This window comes from Sminthopsis crassicaudata, chromosome 1, assembly GCF_048593235.1.
Source record: "Sminthopsis crassicaudata isolate SCR6 chromosome 1, ASM4859323v1, whole genome shotgun sequence".
NCBI lineage: Eukaryota > Metazoa > Chordata > Mammalia > Dasyuromorphia > Dasyuridae > Sminthopsis > Sminthopsis crassicaudata.
The window spans coordinates 353529461-353555400 of record NC_133617.1 but is presented as its reverse complement, the minus strand read 5'-3'; the positions used below and the strand labels follow the sequence as shown (position 1 = coordinate 353555400).

The 25940-nt window shown below is 34.3% G+C and overlaps 1 protein-coding gene across 1 annotated transcript in view; it reads right to left on the bottom strand.

Moving 5' to 3' along the window:
* FHOD3 (formin homology 2 domain containing 3) overlaps nucleotides 1-25940 on the bottom strand; it is a 630786-nt gene that overhangs the window by 183565 nt on the left and 421281 nt on the right. Inside the window, 3 exon segments of the mRNA XM_074279229.1 lie at nucleotides 12777-13015; nucleotides 15233-15376; nucleotides 21163-21257. Coding sequence (XP_074135330.1) covers nucleotides 12777-13015; nucleotides 15233-15376; nucleotides 21163-21257 — 478 coding nt within the window.

The following is a 25940-nucleotide window of genomic DNA, read 5'->3' as shown; positions in this document are numbered from 1 at the left end:
CATCTATCACTAGATTGAGAGTCATAGGGTAGTGTCACTGTGTTGAAATTTTTCTATATCCTCCAGAGTCACTAGCAGAATAATTGTGTGATAGAGGCAGAATTAAAATTGACTACCAGCACTTTCTTACCCATTTTGACTTTTTCCTGTAATGTGTTATACTTTGAGAAGACCCAGTCTTTTAAGATAGTCCCATATGCCTAAAGCCTTGTTATTTATTCAAGGCAGCATGATTTTTAAAATCTACTATGTTCAAAGCATTGTACTAGTAGTCTAGGCACTGAAGATTATAAAGATTTTTAAAAAATGAAGTAGTCCATACTGTCAGTAGGTCTTTAGCACCAGCCTCATCTGACATCTCTTCTGCAAAAATGTTAAAGAATAGTTTATCTATTATGGACATTTCCAAAACATTCTGCTTAGGGAGTTGCCTCCTGGATACAAGCATCTATGATCAGGTTTGGTTTCTTCCCACTTTTATCTTTTTTCTAAGGGCTCTCCCAGGAAGAGGCTGATATGAAAGTTCACCTCTAAGATGTTTTCTTAATGGTCAGCTACAGTGAAACAGTAGAGAGGAGGTGTGTTAGTCACTTAGTTTCAATAAAAGTTCTCAGTCAGATATTATGAGCATGAATTCCTGTCCAGTTATAAGTAACTAGAGTGAGATTATATGCCCTTTTTTTTCCCTCTAAATAGATTTATGAGGGATGATGGGCTAAATATCATAACTATTGTTTTACAATCCCAGCAAAATGATTCCAATTTTATTAAGCATGTCAAGGATTCTGTTACATTTTACTGTGTTTTGTACTTTGCTATGATCGATAGACATGATATATATATATATATATATATATATATATATAAGAATTGACAGTATTTGACTTTTCTGTAGGCTGTTAGAAATAACTGATGGGGTAGATAGTTAAGTATTCTGAGTGAATTCAGCTTATTCCCTGCCAAGTATGTCACTCAAGGACTTCCTGACAAATTTAAATATATATTTGTGAGAAAAGAGCAATCAACTGGTAGTTATAAAAAGTCTTTGACTCTCTTCACATTGACAGAAGCACTGTCTTTCATTGCTCCCCCCTCCCCACTTCATGACTGTAATCATGAAATTAAAAGATTCCTTAGAAAGAAAGCCATGGCAAATCTGGACAGCACAGCAAGAAGCAGAGGCATTATCTTGCCAATAAAGTCTTTATATTCAAAGCTATGGTTTTTTTTTGTTTTTTTTTCAGGAGCAATGCATGGCTTGTGAGAGCTGAACTCTAAGGAAAGTTGAGTACTGGTGGATCAATTCTTTCAAACTGTGCTGGAAAAGACTTTTAAAAGTACGTTGGGCAGCAAGAAAATCAAATCAGTCAATAATTAAAGAAATTAATTCAAGCTATTCACTGGAAGGCCAAATATTGAAACTGAAGCTCAAATACTTTGGCCACATAATGAGAAGACAGGAATCATTGGGAAAGACCCTGAGTTGTAAAAGAGCAAAAGCTAAAGGAAAGGGGGATAATAGAGGATGAGATGGATAAATAATATCATAAAAACATCAAACATGAACTTTGACAGACTTTGAGGAAAATTGGAGGACAGAAGGATCTAGAATAGTCCATGGTATCATGACTGAACATGACTGAACAACTGAACAAAACAATAATAAAAGAGGGAATGGATTCCAGCCATGTAGGCTAGTCATTACATACTCATGGAAATGGGAGATGAAGTATCATATGTGAGGAACAGAGACAGAAAAACAGTTCAGCTAAATTGCAGAGGATAGGAGAGAAAATAAAATCCAAGGAATCTAGATAGGTTAGACTCAGGTTGTGTAGAATTTTAAAAGCTTTTTCCCATTAAAATAAAAGCTCCTTAAGGCCAAAGACTATCTCATTTTTATATTTATATCTCCAGTCCTTAGCACAGTCTGGCACAAAGCAAGAATTCAATAAATTATTTATTTATTTCTTTTCCTATTTCTTTCATCCTTTTATTGTCTTTTTTTTTCTTTCTCTCCTTTATTTCTTTCTTCCTTTCATTTTTTCTTTTCAAGATAGCTATTACAGGTCCATTGTGTTTTCTTTTCTCCAAGCAATATATCTATACATCTTCAACTAATATTCATATGATATAAGCTGGAGACCCTTCACCATGCTAGTTGTCATTTTAAAAATGCTCTTCAGTTTATCAATATCTTTCCTGAAATGGGCACCCAGAGTTCAAATCAATATTCCATAATGGGTCTGACCAGGGAATAGTAAAATGGAACTATCATCTCCCTAATCCAAAACAGTAAATTTTGGAATTAATACATTATAACATTATATTAACTTCCCTGGCTGCCATTATTAGACTTTTGGGGTCCCCAATATTATGCTTGTAAATTGATTTTTCACTCAAGTGAAATGATTTACCCAGTTAAGTTTCATTTAATTAAATTCAGCTCAATGTTCTATTTAATCTGTCAAAATCATTTTGAATACTGATCCTGTTGTTCAATCAGCATATTAGCTATTCCTTCAAGCTCTGTGTCACTTACAAATTTGATAAGCATGATAAAATGTTCTCTTCATTCCAAGTCACTGCTAAAAATGTCTAATATACATCTCTAGGACATTCTAATGAGTGTCCTCTTTACAAGTTGTCATTGATCACTGCTCTTTGAGACCATTCATTTAAAAAGCTGTGAATCCACCGAACTACCCTATCAGCATGCCCTATCAGAGCAGCATGAGAGACTGTGACATAATTTATTAAAATAGAGATTAAAATATAGTTATATAATTTCCCCTAGTTGTCTTGTTAACAAGGAAATCCAAAATTAATCCATTATAACATATATAATTCTTCTTTTTTTTTTTTTTTTTTTTTGCTAGAAAGAGGATTTTTATTACTATTCTTTTAACAGGTTAAAAAACAAATGCAACAATGCAACAATCCTCCTTCCAATGCTCTTTATGAAGAATTAGGTATCGTCATTTGGGATCATTTTTAGGTAAAATTAGGTAAAATCAACTGCCATCCAATCCTGAGTTCAGGTAATACAGTTCACATAGAACTCTTCCACAATATAAGGCACAAGCACATGATCACAAGTAGCAAATATAATACAAGAGACAAACAAAAAAAATAAGAATAAAATTTCATGAAACCCATCTACAGATAATGAGTATGATCCAGTTTCCAGAAGTACTAGTCAAATACACATAACTGCATTATATTATTAGTCTATACACAATAGGAACTTAGTTTTTTCCAATTATAATATACTTCTTGATGAAGCCATCCCAGCCCAATGTGACCACCACTTGTTTTATATTAGGACCTAAGCTTCACAGTGATCTTTTCATCTTTGACTCTCTTAGGCCACCTGCCTGACCTCTTTCTGTACTTAATCTTTTTTTAGGTTTTATTGCAGATTATCTGTTTACATGACTCAGCTTCCTACTGGATTATAAATTTCTTCAGGACACTATTTATTCTTCAGTCATTTCAACTGTGTCTAACTCTCTGTGACCCCATTTGGGGATTTCTTGGCAAAGAAATTGAAATGATTTGTCCTTTCCTTCTCCAGCTCATCTTACAGAGAAGAGAACTGAAGTAAAGCTAGTTAAGTGACTTTCCCAGAGTCACACAATATCTGAGGCCAGAAAGAAGATAACACTTTCTGATTCCATGCCCTGCAGTATATCCATTGTGCAATCTAGCTGCCCTGAGTACACTGCAGTGGTCATTGTATAAATTATTATGCCATTCTCCCCATCTCCCTTTTGCTGGTCAAAACATACTGAAGAGCTGTAACCAGTGCTAACTGGTTACCACATTTTATGATAGTCAATCTAGAGCAGCTTTTCCCAGTGTAAACTGCTGTGTTGACTGGTAAGTTTTATATCAGAGATCAGTCTACTCATGTCAATCTCAGTATAGCAATTTAGAGAATGGGAAGTGGGTGCCAGGGATAAAAGAGGATCAGGGTAGGAGAGAAGCAGCATGCAAAAAGAAGAAATCACCATTTTTTTTAGAGCAATAGATTTTTGAGAAGCATAGGCATTGGATAGTGAAATACCTAGACGTATTTAGAATATGACTAAGCTAAAACAAAACCAAAATAATAACAACAAAACCAACCAGAGTTCAGAGGCCTTCTTATTGGTCATCTTGAAGGATGAATTTTAGGTCATTAAATTAAATATTTCACTCATTTTTAATAGGCTCTTGAAAACCTTAGTTTTGCTTCCACAAATTAACACATACAAACAATATCAGATGTTTATATCACACCTCAAACTGAGAGACGGAATAAAATAATGGACAGGAATACAATTACGGCAGCAGAAAGAAAGCTATAAGTGGGTGGCCCTATCCTAATCTCAACCTCTTCGCATCTTAGGAAACTTTCTAAGACTCATCATCAGAGAAGTGCTGAACCACATCTGGAGGGAGAATTCTTTCATTTGCGAGTTCTTTATACCAAGAAAATCCTGTGTCCAATTCCCAACCTGCTGACTGATTAAATGCATACAATAAAAATATATTAAGTAGACATAATTAATTTTTGATGAATGAATGAATATGCCTTCAAAGAGGCTGTTCTGCTAATAGTTTTATATTTACTGATGCCTTAAGAGGTAGCATTATAGCAAAGTGGAGGAAGCACTAAATTAAGAGTATCAGAAAAATCTAGGCTCTAAGATGGTAACACGTACTGGGTAACTGTGGACAAAAACATTGAAGCTTTCTGTATTTTCATGTTCTTAGCTATAAAAAAAGGGAATAAAGCCTATTTTATAGTATTATGGATGAATGTCAAGATGCCTTGAAGATTGTAAATGTGAAGGATTTAGAGTCAGGAAGACCTATGTTGGAATTCTATCTTAAACACTAGCTATGCAGTCCTGGGCAAATTACTAATTCTTACTGAGCCTCCTTTTCTGTATCTGTAAAATGAGGATAATAATATTAATTATCTCACATGTAGTTGTTGTGTAGAGCAAATGCATGTAAAGTTCTTTGCCAACCTTAAAATGACATATAAATAAATGTCAGTGCTCATTATTACAAATAATAATAAAAATAAGGTATTGTACTTTTATTAAGTGGACTACAAAGTATCTTTCTAGTCTTTAACATAGTTCCATTTTTTTAGAAGAATTAAGAGTTATTTGGATCACACCATTGTGAAACTTCATCTAAAATTTCTTGCATGTGGTGCATAGTCAAAAAGGAAAAAAAAAAAAAAAAAAACAACCCAAAAAGTTAGCAGAAAGGAAAGCCAGAAAATTCACATAGATTCGAAGAAAAGAAATCTAGGTCAGGCATGCTTCTGTGTATTTTAAGGTCTACAGGGAATTCAATACAATGAGCTACTTTATTTTAAGGTATTTTTTTTTAAAGCACAGATGTTACACAGGTGACTCAGCTATGCATGCAAGAGCCATTTCCCACTTTGCTTCTTATTGCCCCTTCCCTCCCACTCTCTATTCACAAGCTATATAGTTGCTCTGGGGATCACAGAACAAATACCCTTCAAATAAGCATTTGAGATGAAGCCATTTTACAAGCACTAACTTCTGGAACATGATTCATCTTTAAGAATGTGGAAGTGTATAATTTTTAAAAAACAAATAGCATTCTCTAAACTAGGATGTCTTAAGTAAATCCGGAAACCAGGATAACATCGTCCCCTGTGAAAGAGTAAGATGTTTTATAAACAAGCTGTTGTTAGTAATATGTTTATAATTCAGTAAAGAAACACTGGCCACACAGCTTTGCACTTCTGGAGGGCCTAACACCATGAAACTAATGGTCTGTGTCCAGCAGGTGGCTTGCACACCTGTTCTTACACAATCTGCAACTCTAATACACTGTCATTATCCTTTCTAGCCAAAAGGTTACTAGGCTTTTCCACCTGAACTCACAACATACCAAGCCAGTGAGCAGTATTCAAGCAAGACTTAAAAGTCAGAATAAGCAGATGGAAAATTAATTAGGTCAACACATCTCTATGGGATGCAATACTGATACCAACTTAACCCCCTTTCTCTCCTTCAATAAATGTTTCTTTTGGTAATACCCATATGTAATGTAATATGTAATACTATCTATATACTCTTTCTCTAAATCTCCAGACATCCTTAATGCATTCATGGTGATGCTTCAGTGCAGTGAGAGCCCAGAATGTGGATCAGTTAGTTAATAATACTGAGAGTTTGATTTCTCTCACAATTACCTAATTGCTCTTACTAAAGCACAGGCCTAACTTTAAGAAATTTCAGTGATTCTTTTTAAAAAGAAAAATATAAACTCCTCTGTTTGGCATATAAAACCCTTCTCAATCTGGCTCCAATCTATTATTTTCTGGCCTGATTTCTTATTAGCCTTTAGCCAAATAGGATTACCTCATGGGCCCCTTTACTATGCCCAATGGGTCATCCCATCTCCAATCTCCACACTTTTGCCTCCTACCTGCTGCCTCTTGGAATCTCTATCTCCCGAAAAGGGAGTTCAAGCATCATCTTCTATAGAAAGTGTTTTCTGAACCCTTGAATTGTTCAAGCTCTCTTCTGAAATTACCTCATATGTGGCTTTGCCTATATGTATTTACTTATACAAAAAAAATATATATATATATAGATAGATAGATAGATAGATAGATAGATAGATAGATATATTTTCCTTTAATAGCATATTAGTTCCTCTAAATGGGGGGCTCTTTTTTTTTTGTATCCTTAGCTTAGTAGATGCTTACACACTTAATGAATTGAACTTCATGGTTCTCTAGTTCTCTTTAATATGCTGGCCCTGAGGGCTCATGCCATCTGCACAAAAATAATGTTGGATTATAAATTCTCTTTGAAAGTCTTCTATGTCATTTTCAAGATGTTTAAGAACTCTCAAGAAGAGCACCCCTGTTATGATTGGGGGACACTGCTAAGAATATGCTATTAGAACCGGGAAGATGGATATGATATATTAGAGGAAATCAGTCAGACCACTGAACTATGAACTCCTTTTGGTCCTGGTATGAAAAGACTCTTTGAAGATTAGACTATTTTAAACTAAGCTCATCTCATGAGTTCAAATCTGCTCAGATCATAGGATCTTTTTCCTGAATTCAAATCTGACCTCAGACCTTAACTGTATGATCCTAGAGAAATACTTAATCCTGAGTACCTCAGTTGAGCTAGAAAAAGAAATGGCAAACCAGTCCATTATCTTTGCTAAGAAAATCCCAAATGTGGTTATGAAGAATTGTATAGAAATGAAAAATAACTGAACAACAACAATAGCAGATCATCCCTAGAGAAATGGTGGGTGAAGCTATATTAAAGAAGTTCCTAATTGTGTGTGGTCTGATATAATTCTAGAGCTAATTCTAGACAGAGCAAATGTAGAGAGTTGTAATGAATTTTCAAAGGTAATGATAGGGAGGGTATTGACATTCCTTTAGTTAGCAAAGTGTTGACTTTGGGGGCATGAAGAGGGAGGTTTAAATCCCATTTCAGATATTTATTAGCTGTGAGATCTTAAATAAAACATTTATGATCTCTGAGCTTCAATGTCTTTATCTTATTTTTTTAAAGAGGAAGTGAAAAGCAAATTGTTATAAGGTTCAAAGGAGATTGTATAATGCTTTGCAAATCTTAAAACACTAAAAAAAAATGTCAATTGTTCTAATAAATGAAGATAAGCAACATCTTCCAAAGAGGGTTCAAAGCTAGGAAAAGGAGGAACATTTATAAGCCAAGCTTCAGGTTTAAAGTTTAAGGTATAGTGAGCCCTGTAGGAGCACAATACATGACTAAAGCCAACTTTACTACATAATAAGGAAAAGAATCAATTAAAAAAAATAAACTAGGTTAAAAGAATTCTATTTAATTCGTCCTAGAGAATTAACAATAAGGAAAGCTTTTTTCTGAGAGTAGCAAGGTAATTAAGGTGAAGCTTTTTACCTCAATTCCCCTCAGACTGGCCCTTTTCTTCCTAAGAGAAGAAGGAAGCAAAACATTCTTCTTATTCCCTCTGAAGACTAGTATAGGACCTTATCCTGGCTTTAACATATATCTACATTATAGCAAGATCCAGGTTTGTTTTTCCAGCAAAGATGGTTAGGGAGATGAGGGACAGGGCTTGGAATTGATTCCTTGCATCTTCCATCTGACAAACAATGATCCAGCATCCTCTTATGGTAAAGCATCACCTCTTATGTGTAAAGAAACAATGCAGTGAATACTGGGGATTTGGGAAAAGGCAGCATAATTTCAAGGTGTACTCTTTCTTTGAATGGCAAAAGCAAGATTGGACAACTGAAGTTTCCAATTCTAGATCAGAAGAAAAGTATTAGGAAGAGGATAAGCAGAGTAGGTATACCACTACACTACAGCGGTGGTGAAGTGAGGGTTTATAGATCACCTTATTTTTAGTTCAGAAAAAAGTAGGTATGAATTTCAGCTCAGCCTCTTATTACCAATGGACCCTGGAAATGAAAGTAAGCTTATTAATGCCTTCTATGGCTAAATCTTAGGAAATCCATAATTTTCTTTCCCTTGCCACTCTTCTCATAAAAAGACTCAATTTCTTCCTCTCTACCCCACTGAATAATCCCAGAAATATTCTCCATATTCTAGCTTTTGCAGCCTTTCTGCCATAACTAGATCCCACTTGATGAAGGCTCTGCTTCCTGGAAACTCCAATGATCAAAATAGCTAAACTGTCAGTTTAATTTACCTCTTCCAAAGCCACAATCTAAACATTATTCAGATGTTTTCAGTCGTCACCATTAACTGCTCATGTAGCGTGGCTGTGAGCTCATGGAACACAATCATCAGCTCATAACTTTAAAAGAATTAAAGGTAATGCATACTGGGTTGGAGTCTTGTTTTTCCTTTCAAATCAAATCCAGTTGTGGTTTTGTCTATCTAGGTTTCAGTATTTATTTAACTTTCCTCCCACCAGGAAAGAAAGGAAAAGGCAAAGAGATTAGGAAAAGGAAAGCCAAGTAATTTGATGAAAAATAAACTTCTGGAACAAACAGGTTAATCAATATGATTAGTTTAAGGAAGATAAGTGATAGCTTTGTGCAGAATAGCTTGAAAGAAGACAAGGCATGGAGAGGGCAAAAAGAATGGTGTGAAGACTTAAAATGATTCCATAGGATGATGTGCCAAAAGAACAAGGCTAATTAATATGCACAAGAAAGCACTTGGAAAACTTGGGAGGAATAACAAGAGGAGGTATTATCTGTCCCTTACTATTTAAACAATTGTCAGGAGAGGATCCCTTTTGGAGGAGGCACCAAAGGAGAGCCCTGAAGGAAGTTCAAGAGATGGAGGGGAGGAGAGAGAACATAGCAGACATGGAAGAAGTGGGATTGGAGAAGTCACATTTAAAAATAAAAGGAACACTTTGCAATGCAGGAATGATCACTAGGACAGCAGCTGAAAAATAGTTTTAGAGGAATTAGTCATGGAAAAGATCTCTGTATGTAGGCAAATCAGAAACTACTTCTAATCTAGAAAGCAGAGCCTTAATCAGAACTTACAGCTCATTTATTTATAATTTTTCAAACATTATTAAGACTGCCTATTTTCAACATTTCTGCTTTCTCTTAAATGATTCAAACTTTAGATTTATTGATGATCCTATGGCCTAAGTAATCATATAACTTTTGTACTAGGCTAATTAGGTGATTCAAAAAGAATTCTTATTTACAAATATAAACATGTAAAATATGTAGGTTTATTATATATATGCATACTATACATACATACATAGATGATAGTCAATCATAAACATTTAATAAATAATTACCTTGTGCCAGGCACTGTGCTAAGCTCTGACAATACAAAAAGAGGCAAAATATAGTCTTTGTCCTCAAGGAGCTCACAGACTGAAAGGATACAAGCAAACAAAAATGTATAAACAAGATCTATATAGAATAATTAGGAAATAGCTAAGAGAAGAAAGATACCAGAATTAAAGGTATCAGAAAAGTTTCTTGAATTTTAGTTGGTAGTTTTAAAAATCCAAGGAAGACAGGAGGTAGAAATGAAGGGGGAAACCATTATAGACATGGAGAGACAGAGACAATCAGACAATTCTCAGAGCTGAGAGATTGGTGAGGTTCAAAAGGAGGCCCCAAGATGTAAGAGTGGCAGACTGGTGTCCGGAAGTATATCAAAAGAATTTGCAAGTTTGAACCCATCTCCAAGTCTAGGAGCAAAATCTATTGTAATTATAATTTCAATTGTGATAAATTAAGTAACAAAAAGATTTAACAAAGAACCTGGATTAAAAAGATAAATTTATAAGTAAAAACTGAGATTCTGTTCTCCATGTCACTGATATGATAATTTTATGGCCTCGAGGTAGAACTGAGGAGTGGTCTATTCACTATTGTTTTAGGAATTTTGGTTATCACTGACCAGCAGATTATCTATCAGAACATCACCAAAGCTGGTAGGACTATTCTAGGGCTAGAAGATTTTAGAATAATTGACCAACAGATAGAACAATAGCACTCTAAGGTCAAGGAACAGATAGGAAGCTACAAGATAGATAGATAGATAGATAGATAGATAGATAGATAGATAGATAGATAGATAGATATGAAGCATGAGGGAACTGTTTTCTTTATTGAAGTTGTGTTCCCTTTAAGAAACTGTATTTCCTTTTGATTTGTGATCCCTTTTGGGAGTCTCAGCCCCTCCTGGGGAAGGCATATTCCCCCCAGATAAATTATCTTTCAGGGATGCCAGAGCCTTTGATTCAATTAGAAATGCTGGTCAAAAAGCACCCCTTTGAAGTGTTGTTAATTCTAATAGGAGATTCAGGTTGAAAATTGATATGAATCTAAGTCTGGGAACCTCGGCTCCTGAAGCCCCAAAACTCCTTAAAAAGGGCAATATCTGGACTTGTTTTTTACAAAAGAGGCCCATGCAACTTACTAGGGCCCTTTTGCCCACTGAGAAAGCATTCTCAATGCCAAATTCCATTTCCCTAATAGGTCTTTGCCACTATGGAAGTCAGTCTCTTAGCAAAATGATTTCTATCCAACAATAAACTTTCATTTTGCAACTAATAATTGGGGAATAAATGAATTCTTTCACTTTTAAACCTGCAGCCAATTAAAGGAGATATTTAACAGTTCTCTTATTGCCACTAACCTCATGACCACCAGGAATTGAGGGCATTCAAACTACATCTGATAGGTAGATAGATAGATAGACAAATAGGAAGTTAGATGATAGATAAGCAGATAGGAAGATAGATGATAGATAAAGAGATAGATAAATCAGCAGAGCAGAAACTAATTGCACCTAAGCTATGACTTCTAGTTTTAGAAAGTTTATTTAGCCATAGCCATCCTAAAAGCAAAAGGACAAGAATCCTTTTTTTCTGACTTTTCTGACTTCAAGACTAAGGCTTTATTTACTATTCCAAAATGGCTCAAAACTTCTCTGTGTATATATGTGTAAATGTATATAAAACATATAGTTATATACTATGCTTCTTTTCTAAACAAATATAATGGATCTAAAAATACATTCTGCAACTACACCCAGAGAAGGAACACTGGGAATTGAATGTAAACTGTTAGCACTACTGTCTATCTACCCAGGTTACTTATACCTTCAGAATCCAATACTTAATGTGCAACAAGAAATTTGGATTTACACACATATATTGTATCTAGGTTATATTGTAACATATGTAAAATGTATGGGATTGCCTGTCATCTAGGGGAGGGAGTAGAAGGAGGGAGGGGAAAATTTGGAAAAATGAATACAAGGGATAATGTTATAAAAAAATTACTCATGCATATATACTGTCAAAAAATTTATAATTATAAAATTAATAAAAAAATACATTCTGAAGATACTGCATAGGGTACTTCAGGTCCCCACTTAAAAATTAACTATTTATTTCCATAATATTGCATTAACCTTAAAGCCCATTACTCCTTCTTGGTGAAGTGAGAAAATCAAGTTGCTTTTTTTTTTTTTTTAATTCAGTCTGCAAAACTGGGGACTCATACACATACAGATATGCCCACACCTTCACACAACCAAACATCTCCATACTACCTGACACATACACAAAAGTTGTGTCTCATACAATGTAGCCTGACACAGCCATCTACACTTAAATGTCCCCACATAATAATATTTTACCTCAGAAAAGCTACTGCTTTTCTGAACTACCTATAGTTTCTAAAATATCTATTTTAAGTTCATTTCTCTGCCCTACTCCCCTTTAGCATCTGTAATTTCTCACAGACTTGTGGAGTTTTGTATTTCTCACAAAGAGAAATTCTCCCTCATGACCCACTAAGCTAAAATCACCAGAGACTTTAGATCTTGTCCTGAAGTTTTCTTCCAAAGTATATGAAAATTGTTTTTCAATCGCCTCTTATTAGCTTGGAGACTAGAAGTACCAACTCTATCCCATTTGACAAAAGTACCACAAGGCAAATAATAAAGAAAGTTATTACGGACAAAATCAAGAAATGCTTCAGGCTGGTGAGATGAGGACTCTTACATCCCACACCTGAATAAGCAGTCTTGTCTGCCTTGGACAGCTTCACAAAGAGATTCTGCTCTTGATTTACTTTAGATAAAGATCTACATGAGAGAGGAGGTAGGAATTCCTGAACTAGAATCAGAGTCAGAAAGGGTATGAGATGACTTAGTTGGGATCTCTCCCTTTTCTCCCTTTGGCCATCAGAGAGTCACCATTTGAGGGAAAGCAGAACTTTGGATAAATGGACTTACTTTTCACTGAGATCTCCAACAGGATGACTTTGGCTGAGTTTGAAGCTAGGAGCTGGTTGGTTACAGGGACTAGTAGGAGCTGATAAAGTGCTTTTAACATTCTGAACTGAGTGTCTCCGGCTCCTTCTTCGATTTAATCCCCGATGTTCACTTGAACCCAGACTAGCCCTTCGCCGGTCTTTCCGTCCATTGGGGGGAGGTTCAGCATTCTCATCACCATCTTCGTGCCTCAAAGTCATCTAAAGAAGGAAAAAAAAAAAGGGAAAGGCATCAATTCAAAGTCATTGTTGAGATTTTAAAAGGAACGTGGAATACAACAGCAGTGGCAAATACATGGTGAATGTTGCCCCCGCAATATTCCTGAGTACAGCTAGAAGTAGAAGTAAAATATAACTGGGCAATATTCAACAATAAAAATAAAAATACATTAGAACATAGGTAATGTTAATATTTATCAAATGCATCCTATAGGAATCCTTGTTATAATTTTAATGACCCCTTTTCTATTTGAAGGTGATTCCACTGGCTTGTAGAATATCTCACACTTAGGAAAATTGGATTTGAATCGTGACTGACATTTAATAACTTTGAATCTGAATCCTTACATATAAATGGGAATAATAATACTTGCCTGCCTTATAGGGGTCTTGTGAGGAGAGAACTTCGTAAGACTTAAAGGTTTATTATTTTTAAGTTTTCTTATTGGCCCTAAATATTTTATTTTGACTTTAGAAGGTATCTGATATTCAAAATGTTTCCACCCATTCGATAGCAGTAAGTTTTACTTCTTTGATAGTTAAAAATTAGGGAAGTTACATAGGTATCTAATACTTCAGTAAAGAATATTCTTTGGAGCCTGATAACTAGGATTTTTGTCTGCATAACTTTTTTAAATTTTGCTTCATTTAAGTTCTCATTTTCTCTATCAATAGGCTTTACCCTGGCTCAACAACTTTTAAGTTCTTCCTATATCTTCATATAGAACAGACTGGGAAACCCATAAATTATTTTATCAAAAAGAACTAGATTTAAGACAAACTGAAAAAAAATTAACCAAATGATAGAGCTAAGATTATCATCTTAATTTTCATCAATTGCAATAGTATTAGTGAAATAGAAGCTGTAAAAATGTATAAAGTAACTGTCATTTCCAAAACTAAATAGATATATTTTCTCTTAACCCCAAGACCATGAGCCTGAGCACCATGCACAGTACTTAACCTGGAACATACCAGAATGAAGAAGTCATTACAAAAAGCTATAGCTTTTTACTTCCTCTCTAAATTTAATATTATCTGCTTGGAAGATTGCCAGATATTAGAGAATGAACTCTATAGTGTCTAAATAATTGAAACTTCCCTCCTATTTCCCATTCAGCCACCTGGCAAAGTATGTGATTTGGAGCAAATTATTTAACACCTTTATCCCTCAGGCAACTCCTAAAGATTTACTGAAACCATATTTGAACTCAGGCCTTTCTGACCCTAGGGCCAGAGTTCTTTCCATTATGGTGTCTAGCTACAGTGAAGTTAGGATGAGAAGTGAAGGACTATGGGAAAGCAGGAGTCTGGCTTCAACATAAGTATATATAGCTTCCTGTTTGTCTTTTTTTCCACATAGGTAGGTCTGGCTCTTCAAAGTGCAATGTGTTCACACATTAGCAGTTCCCTATAAGGATAACATCTCAGATCCTATGGATTTGAGAAATCATAAATTAACAATGCAGACTAATCCCTTAGATATTATAATTCAATTTGATAGTTTCCTAACCATTAAATTATCTAAGAATCATCAGTTGTTATGATGATTTCAGAACATACCACCAGGCTTGTTAATGAAATTTAAGATTGTTTCTATGAGGGAATCTGAATTGGAAAAACTACTTCCTTATTGGATATAAGGGGAGAAACAACTTCTTAAACTAAAGAGGGAAAAACCCCAAACAAAATCATCAAAACTCAATTAATTTTGAATGCAACTCCTTGGATAAGTCTATGTTAAGATCCACTTATGTCTCTAATTGCCTATTAGAATAGTTAGAGAATAGAAACAAAGGGTTAAGAAAGACTATTTAAATTATTATCTTATTATTATTGTGCTATTATTTTCATGGGCAATAAATGACATAAAAATATCACTGAGCAGAACAAATATAATGACAAAAAGAAAATGTGTTGGTCATATTCTGAGAATGAGAGAAAACAGATGGACAACCCGAATGACACACTATTGATCCCAAAGTGTTCAAGAACAAAAATAAGTATAATCTTTGTAAAGTATGATCTCAGACAAGAATATAGAAAGGTGTGGAGGAATTGGTCTATGAATCATAGAAGTTTGGGAAGTGACAAAATTACATTAAAAGAACAGGAGAAATAACCAGCAAAGTTTTCCCTAAGTTATGTATTCCTTCCAATTTTTAAAGTTAGCATATGGATAACTAAGGGCAAACTTACCTCATAGATATTAAATTGTTCTACCAAATCTAAGTCTGTGCCTTTCTTGTTCAAATGTCTCTGAGAAATAGCTTCAATGCCGAGCTCCTCCAGACAATCTACCACATCATAGAACGCATCTTGATCTGGCAAACCTGATAGAGTCTGAGGAGAGAAAAAGCATTCATAGTTTTAAAAGATTTCAACAAATCTGCCATGAGAAGCAGATCTGGCAAAAAGATTTCCTAACAAGTTTTTTCTTCTTCTTTTTTTTTTAAACATGGCAATCCTTAATCCCAATCAAAACAAAGTGAACAGCATTATCAAAGCAGAGAAAATTGGATTAAAAACCATGAACTCATTTGAGCAAACTGCTTTAAAAATGTATAAAAACCAGATTTAGGGCAATAAATCCCTCTAAATTTCTCTCATTTTTTTTCCTTTTTTCGGTCAAATTATCATCATTATTTTTTTTTATTAAAATTCAACAGAGACTTTTCTGATCTATACAACTTAGAATGTGAAAATAAAACAATTTAGAGCAGCAACAAAAATAAGAAATCCAACTGATAACTTCTATTCATCCACTGAATCATTAGAATATCTATTTCATACTAAGTAATCATATAGAAGTCATGTATTCTTACTGAAACTTAGTTTCCTTATGGAAAAGGACATTCAAAAAACAATCTTCTTTTACTCTTTTGAGGTTTTAAAGTTATTTGTAAATCTTAAAGTGATATAAAATATATAGAAATACCCATTTTTTTGGTGTATGTTAAAATCAGAATAAAAATAATTAAGATTTTTATTTAAAATTGAATCAAAGGTAGAGTATGAGATGAATTAAAAACACTATCAGGCCCTCCCAAATTTTAGTTTCACATTTACATTCTGAAAGAAATACATACTTTCTTGCATAGAAAAATGCCAAGACAGTGATCTTTAAATTATTAAAACCAAGCAAATATACAATTGATTAAAATGCTGAGCACAAGTTTTTGTGGTTCAGTTGTATTTGACTCTTCATGACTCCATTTGGATTTTCTTCACAAAAATACTGGAGGAGTTTTGACATTTTCTTCTCCAGCTTATTTTTACAAATGAGGATACTGAAGTAAACAGAGTAAAGTGACTTGCCCAGGATCACACAGCTAGCAAGTGTTTGAGATTCCATCTCAGTTTCCTTAATTGTAAAATAGGGATGACTTACCTTACAGATTTATTGTAAGGATCAAATAAGATAAAATTTGTAAGGTGCTAAGCACAGAACCTAGCACATACAAGGCACTTGATTAAGTACTTGTTTCTCTCCTTTTCTTCTTTCAATAAGCCTCTTTGACTCTTTATTATCTCTAGGATCCAATAAAAGTTCATGTATTTGACATTTAAAACACTTCACAACTAGTGCCTTCCTACCTTTTTAATTTTCTTACATGACACTTCCCTCCACACTCTCTAGATACAAATATGCTGACCCTACTTCTTGTCCTTAAAATCCAATATTCCTCTTTTCATCTACATGCCTTTGTCCTGGCTGACCCCCATGTCTAGAATGCTCTCTTTCAAAACTCAGCTCAATTTCTAACTTCTAATGAAGCTTTTTCTGATCTTTTCATTACTGGTATTCTCCCACACCAAAATTATATTGATTTAGTATATATTCTATATTTTATATGTTTATTCATGTACTTATGTCAGCTCCTTGTTAAAAATTGAAGCTCCCCTTATATATGCATATGAACGTATATATGTATATGATTATAAATATATATTCCCCAATACCAAAAATCTCATCTCATCTCTCTTCTTGTAAATATTGTGGCTTTGCCTTTAGTGCTGACTGCTTGAAGAAGAGGCTTGAAACTCCTTCCCTCAATGGCAATAGTTTGTTCTCAGAAGAAATAGGAGGGAGAGACACAAAACCTGTCTGACCCTCATTGCTCTTTCCTCTTCTTTCCCCTCACTAGTTTCCTTTGTTCTTCTCTCATCAACCACCAACCAGCACTGGCCCTCCCTTCTTTAAACTTAAAAGTCACAATGTTGATGCCCTTTTTCTGGACTGATTGAGAAAGGCAACTGCACAATTCACAACTTGGGGTGAAATATTTGAAAATCTCCCATCCCTTTTTCAAACACACACACACACACACACACACAGAGAGAGAGAGAGAGAGAGAGAGAGAGAGAGAGAGAGAGAGAGAGAGAGAGAGAGAGAGAGACAGAGACAGAGACACAGAGAGAGAGAGACAGAGAGACAGAGACAGAGAGACAGAGAGACAGACAGAGGGAGAGGGAGAGAGAGAGAGAGAGAAGAGAGAGAGAGAGAGAGAGAGAGAGAGAGAGAGAGAGAGAGAGAGAGAGAGAGAGAGAGAGAGAGAGAGCGCAAGCATGTAACACTTCAGTGACTTTGAAGAAAAAAATGAACTTGACTTAGAAAAAAACATTTAAAAAGTGGCAGGAAAAAACAATTTGTTCAACACAACACATGATAAAAAATGATGATAATAATGATAATAAAAACTGATATTTATATAGTATGTAAAGATCTATAAAGTGCTTTAAATTATATCATTTGAAGCCTCACAACAATGTAGACAGAAGGTACTACATGCACAAAATGTTCTAAAAGTTAGTGTACTTTTGAGCTATGTAAGCCAGTAAGTTATGAAAGCTTAAAACTGCACTATGACTTCTGGGCTACTATGTATAATCAACTCCATATTTCAGATGAAAAAATCCAAGCTCAGAGAGGTTGTAACTTGCCAACTATCACATAGCTAGTGTCAGAGGTGCCATGAAGCACATATTCTGAGCAAGTCACTATGCTAGATAATAAGAATATGAAAATGAACAAAATAATCCAGTTTTTGTTTTTAAGAAACTGCCAATTTAATAGACATGGCAACATATTAAGAGCCATTCAAACATATTGCTATAAAAATGTTAAAGAGAGCAGTAGTTTTTAGGTTAGGTGTAAGAAGACTTTTTTGGGAAGATGGGTTTTTGAAGGAAGAGAAAAATTTTAGCAGGTGGAGATGAAGAGAGAATGTGGTCCAGGTACTGTGACTATTTGCACAAATAGACAGAGGCAGTAGGGGGCAGAACAAGACTAGAGCAATAATTCGGTTCAGTTTGAACACCAAACACCTAGAAGCAGTCTTAATCAAGTAAGACTAAAAGGGAAAGTTAAGAGCAGATTTTAGAGAGTTTACTGCATTGGGATAAAGAATTTGTAGTTTACCCTTTAGGCAAAGGGAATACACTAAATATTTTTGAGTATGTAAGAACTGCAATCAATATTAAGCACTAATAAAAATTATTTTAGCAATTATTTGAAGGATAGATAGATGGACAAGTGAGGAGACTGTATCCTAATCTAGATGAGGGGGAAGAAGAGATTAAATGGGGCTGACTTCAGAATGGTGAGATGGAGCCAAGTACACATAGATACATATCTTCATATATGTATATAGCTTGTGAATGTCATCTTTTAAAGCATGATTTCTCCACCACTAGGATCAGACACAATATTACAAGGACAATATTAGTATCATCTTGGGTTTCCTGATTTCCCTTTATGAAAGTTAGAAAGTATCAAAGAAGAAGAAAATGGAGAGATATTATAATCTAGGAATGGGGATCATGGATAGATAGCTATGTGAAACCATATATCATTGTGGCTACTGTTACTGTTGTTGCTGCTGCTGCAGTTATTACTGATAGCATTTATATAGCACATTAAAATTTATAAAGCATTTTACTTATATTAACTTATTTCGTCCTCATTGTTTTCATTTTCAATTTATAGATCAGAAAACTGAGTCAGAAAATGATTAAATGTCTTGCCAAGACCACCCAACTAGGGAATATCTGAAGCAAGATTTACTCAGTTCTTCCTTGCTACAAGTCCTGTGTTCTATCCATTGTACTACCTATTATGCCTCCACTATTTTCTGTGCCATGGTTTGGAACAAAAAGTCAAATTTAAAATAGAGACCAACAAGCATTTTAATTTGAAATGAAGATAAACTTTTGAATTTAGAAAGAAGTCATGAAAAAGAAAATCTCATATCATCTGATCATAATATCTTTCTACTCTCTTCCTGAATTAATTTCATTTTCTTTTCTTTAGGGGTGAAGTAATTTATGTATAAGTTTTAAAAGCTGTCTAATATGGAGAATTCCACAGTGATGATTCCTGTTAAGATAGGAAGATAAATGAGCTTAAGTACCTGAGGTTAAAACCTGTCCCCATCCTGAGACCTAGTTGGGTTCCAGGTCAGAATGTGGTCCAATAGTCAAAGGGCATCTTTGGATTTATAAATGAAGAATTTAATAGAGTATGTAAAAGAGGAGGCAAAGTGGAAGCATAGAATTCCTGGTGGCAATTATAAATTAGAGCGGAGAAAAGGGAAGAATACAAAATGTTTTTCTTATATTAGATATACAATTTCAAAGTCAGCATTTATTACACAAGAAAAAGTAAAATATTCTTAAAGTTTTCCTAGGTCTCATAGCATTTCCTAGGGATATGTTGCAAGTTTCTATTTTTAAGGAAAATTCTTTTCAACAGTATGATTTTAGTATTCAAGGCAATTAAAACTTATTACAATCATTACTTCATTTTAGAGGAAATCAATAGATACTCTGATGAACCCTAGATTACACTAGATGCCTAGATGGCATTAATATTTTATCCTGTGTTATTCTTGTCATTGTCTTTCCCTAAATCTTTCATAGAAGATAAATTCAACACATTTGAGACTTTCCTCCAAATTATTCTCATGGGGGAAAGGGGAGAAATCAGGGCAGTACTTAGGGTCCCCAATTATTCTCTCTCACATAAATGAACTATCACTAATCTTTTCAGCCACCCATTTAAAGTGTTTATGTATGTGTGTATATGTGTGTGTAATACACAGATTAGTTATGATAACAAATATTAATTAATATACAATATTGTTGTGTATAGTATGTATTTTTTTGTCATATATTCTTAAAGAATTGCACAGGATGGGGCATATAGATGCACGGTGGATAGAGTGCTGGCCTTGAAGTCAGGAGAATCTGAGTTCAAATCCACTCTCAGACATTCAATACTTCCTAGCTATATGACCTTAGGCAAGTCACTTACCGCCAATTGCCTCAGGGGAAAAAAAGAAATGCATAGGAGCACTTAGAGAATAAGTGACTTGCTAAGTCACTGAGAAAGGTGTTTATATTTTAAAATACAACAAAACTTTATCTCAAAATGTAAAAATACTTCTTAGCTACAGACCATATAAAAGCAGCCTGACATTTAGCCCAAAGGACATTGTTTCACGATTTATTAATTGTACTATACTCACTCTTATGTGCAATTCATCATACCATGTCATATCAATCATATCATATCATGATGTGTTACCACTTAACATATCATAATGTATTATATATTATGTTATATGTCTTTTCTCAGGCCATCTATTAGAAGGCAAACAATTAATCCAAGTTTTTCCTTGAATTTCCCTACTCTTGTTTCTGTTCCTGCTTACATGTTAGCGATCCCACAAGGCCCAGCTCAAATAAAGCCTTTCCTAATTTGTAACTATTCCTTCTCCCATCATCTAGAAATGGTTTCTTCCTCTCTTGACTTCATAGCATCTCATATCCATGTACTCATTGTATTATAACAGGTAGTGTATTTTTCTGGCTTTATGTTTCTTCTTTAGATACTAAATTAAGTCCTACAAGAGCAGAGAAAGCACCATTTAAACATTGCATATGCTTCAGAGCCTAGCACAAGGAGGTAGAAGAATTTCATAGATTTAGATTCTTAATAAATGTTTGTTGAATGAAGGAAAAAATAAAAAAGTATGATATATTGACCCTGTGTTCTTATCACAGTGGAAAGATTTATCTGGTTTGGCTCCTGTCCTACTGGAATTTTATTCTCATTGTATACCAACCTTATTTACTAAAGTCATGGCATAAACCAGCAGCTCGGTGTCAACCCCATCTTTTTCTTCCAAGATCTCCATTATATTAGACCATGGCTTGACTCCTATCAGAGAAAAGCACAAAGCATTAGAAATAATTGTTCATATTCTGATTTACTATGTTCAATGTATATTATTGCACAGCTTAAATCACATAACCCCTAAAGCGACAGCACCTAAAAGAATGTGTTCAAATGGAAATTTTCAGAGGTGCAATTTTAGTTAAAATATATTATGATATAAGTAGAAGAAGCCCCAGGTTAAGGGTTCCTCAAAAATTCCAAAGGCCTCTGACTAGAAAGTATACATTCTTTTTGTATACCGTCATTCATGGAATCACAGAATTTCAGTGCTGGAATGGACTTAGAGGTCATTAAATTCAATTGATTTACTTTGCAGGAGGCCCAAAGAAATGAAGACTTTTTGCCCTAAGAGAAGGTGTTATTTTATATTATATTAATAGCCAGTTATTAATTAGAATTCAGGTTTTTTAATTTTCTCATTCATGGTAGCCTGTGGAAGATCAGTAAGCCTTTGAAAAACATGGTTGATGGATGAGATCTCTAACTCTCAGAGAACATGAGGAAATAGGGGAACTTCTGAAGTTAGTGCCTCTCATTCTCCTTCTTACTTTTGGACTTAGACAAGGAGCTTATCCACTGCCACATATTCTCACCTTTAAATAGACACAGTAATTCTGGCTAACTTCACACAACCATCATGTAGTATGGTTCATTAAATAATAAGAGCTTACAAGTTATCTAGTATAATTTTTACCAATATCATAAAATTTATTAATGATGATGATATATCATTAATAATAATAATAATAATAATAATAATAATTGGGTATGAGTGCAAGAACATTGAGGGAGGCAGAGAGTTAGGATTAAAAGCCACACCTTCTAATGGAGAGTACAGTGTAATTCTTCCTACATAGTACTGCATCTCAGAATTCTGAAAATATACATATAGACATTAAGTATCTGTTTTATAGGTATGCCCTACTTTAAGAAAAGAACACATACAAATTTAATTATAGATTATTACATTTTTATTAAAACTATAAGCTAATGGATGGGAGAGATATTTTCTAAATCCAAATTTCTGGAACAGAAAAATTAGCAGATGATTACCATATTAACCAATAATTCTTCCTTTAACAAAAGGATTTAATACTTCAGGCTACACAGGTCTAATTCTAATTCTCCCCCTACCCCCATTATATCATTATGAAGGTTCCTGTTCAATTTAAAATATAATTTAACAAGTTACCAAGAATGAATTCACTGGCCACTTTTAAGGTACGTATGTAATTCATTCATATTATATCAGTAAATCTACATGTTTATAAACAATGTCCTAACCCTCAAGTTTGCTATTTTAAAAGAAAGATAATATGTACTGCTAGTATATTCTAATTTACCACATGGCTAGTTCTTGTTACTTAACCATCTTCCTCCCTATCTATTCTCTGCCTTCTTGCAGGAAAATATTTTTGTGGAACATCTAATGTAAATATATTACCATGTTAGACACTATACAATACAAAGCTAATTGATAAACCTCTTCCCTCAATTGTAAGAAAAAATTACAGTAGAATACATATCTCATTGTAGCACATAATAATCTATATGGTACTTCAAAGTTTGTGTTATAATCTTGAAGCTCACCCCCACCCCACTCAATGATAAATTCACATCATTTTATTAATAAGCACTCTTGGAGACAAATGTTCAAAATGTCCAAATCCACCTAACTGAGCTATTATTCAGCACACATCTCTCCATCTGTACACCAGGATATCATGAAAGATTTAGTTAAATGTCTGACTGAACCTGAGGCATACAATGTTTGAAGAATTCCCCAGGGCTCACAAGTATTATCTAATCATATCTTAGATATTGGGGGAAATGCAATTGGGTGATTTATTGTTACTGTGTGTAGGAGTTATCAAAGAACCATAGCTTGAAATTCAACCATCCAGAAAGGGGGTTTTCTTCCAAAATATGATACCACTCCTGTCAACAAATTTCCACATGAAGAATAATTGAAGAAATAGGAGCTATTTATCCTGGAGTGTATTTGGTTAAGGAGAGACTTGATAGTTATCTTCAAACATTTGAAGAGCTGTTGTATAGAAGAGAGAGTCAGTGGTGCTCTGGATTGTTCCTCAGGGCACAAATAGGATCAAGAAGTGGAAGATATCTGGAGAAAATTTCAGTTTAACAAAGGAAAGAACTTTATAGTTGCTGGAGTAGTTCAACAATGGGACAAAATCAAAGATGGGCTGAAGCCAGCTCAAACTAACTTGTCAGAACCATTGTTGAATGTTTCATGAGAGCACTGACACTTCACAAAGTGGCAAAGCTGTAAATCAAGGGTTGATTTATTGTTTTACTGATCATCCTAGAGTTAAGAAAGTAATGAAGAAAATGTGAATAATAAAGATTTAACATAAAAGTGTGCTGTTCATACCTTTTCTTCAGAGCCAGTTGGTAAACATTTACCAGCATACTGTTGCATATTTTTTAAATAAATAATTGGATCCATATCACTGATAATGTTCAAGCATACCCTGCATGGAAATATTTTGAATGTATTGGGGTGAGGGGACTTTTCTATACTGGGAGAGAAGTTAAATTAGATAATACATAACATCTTTCACTACTGTAAGATTTTATTATTGAAAAACAAACAATATTTAACTCTGAAGGAGTGACTTTTCCCCAACTTCTTTTCTAGATAGAAAAATTTTATTCCCATACATTATAATTTCAACAAAAAAAGTGACATTCAATAATGGACTTTTCCAGTTCACAGAATCATATATGAAGAGCTGAAAGTCCACTCGGATGTCTTTTAGAGCTATCTCCTAATTGCATTCATATGCTTCTTTCAATCATGATCAGCAAGCAATAATAACAAATATAATCAATAACTCACTCTGTCTTGGAAACTTTGAGAGATAAAAAGAAATGTTAGACATGGCACCTTCCTTTAAAGGATTCATAGTCTAGTTGGAGCAGGCAGGAGACAGGCAAGTTATTATATCAGTTAGCATGTATTAAGAGATGACTGGATGGACAAATATTAATTGTTATTGGAATCAAGTGATGGAAGGACTCCTTATGGAATGGATATAATCAGGAAAGACTCTTGGAATTAGTTAAGAAGGTTTTGAAGAAGTATAATATTTATATAAATACACAAAAGATGGGGAAATCATTACTGAATAAAAGATGGGGGAACAGGATGGAAATGAATTATGCATATCATGCTTTATCAATGAGTAGACTAATTTGCTTACAGGAAGAATTTGTGAAAATCTATAAGAGACAAAAATAAAGAAGGGAAATGGGAATGAGCAATGCAGGATATTAAATGCCAGATTTATCATTTGAGACTTTATTTCATAGTTAATATGGAGTCACTGAAGATTTCTACAAAATGCTATCATCATGCAAAGCTGTGATTCAGGAAGATGAATCTGTCAGGACCAAGAAAGAAGTATCAGGACATGGAGAAATTAAGTGCACAAAGTTCAGCTAGGAGGCAAATGAATTTGGTGCTCTGGATTGTTATCAGGGAAAACTAGGATCAACAAGTGGAAGATTTCTATGAATTTGTTGAAAGTATCGAATAGAATTAGTGAATCATTCAACAAATATTTGTTAAATGCCAATGTGTGCCAGGCACTGTGCTAAGCACTAGGGATCCCAAGAAAGGTTTTTTAAAAGTCAGTAGGATGATGTCAGTGTAGATGATAAGGAAGAAAATGGAAGAAGCTACTGAGAAGTCAGAATAGGCAGAAATTGATGAATAATGACTTGTGGAAGAGAAATAAGAAGGAATCAAATTTTTGAAGCTGGATAAATGGAAGGATAATGCTATCTACATCTACTATCAATGGAAATAGGAATGTAATAGGGAGGGAGCATGGGGAAAAGAATAGTTTGGTTTTAGACATAACAATGGAATAGCCAAGTGGAAATATTAAGCAGTTACAGAGAATGAGAATAGGAATGAAATCAGGGCTGGTTATATAGACTTACATATGATATGTTTTAGTTAGTGATATTTGTAACCATAAGAGGAGCCATTCTTCTGAGGAAGAACTGACATTTTCAGTGCACTTTTCACATGTTCCAAAAAAACATGTGGAACAGATTTATGAAGTTCAAAGAAGATACATAATCAGTTAAAAAATCCTTACTACAATATTGTCTCCTTGTGGTTTCTAAATGAAGGGCAAGAAAAGAAAGGGAGGAGTGAAGTAGATCAGAATGGAGATTCCAAAAACTCAAGAACATTCCTCTGCATTATTTGGAAGGGCATATACATGCATGTCTACATGTTCCATTGTACATACATGTGTTGATTTCATACTTTCACATTTATACAGATGTTCCATATATAATATATCAATATATACATTCACAGCTCCTCCCTTGCCTGACAACAGAATCAAATGATTCAGATGCCAAACACTATTGATTTTTCAGCAAGGCAGCAATACTATCAATTTTTCAGCAGTCAAGATATTAGAGCACTTCACCATGTGTGAACAGTTTGTTGCTAACTTGGAGGAAAGCTAAGCAAACACATGGTTGGCAACTATGAGTTGAAAAATAGTGGGCAGTTTTCAGAATTTTCAGCTTTTCAGATTTGGTGTACAGGACTGCATCTACTCATCTGGGTCAGAACACACAAACATCAATATTGATTTGATAGAAAAAGTTGGGAAA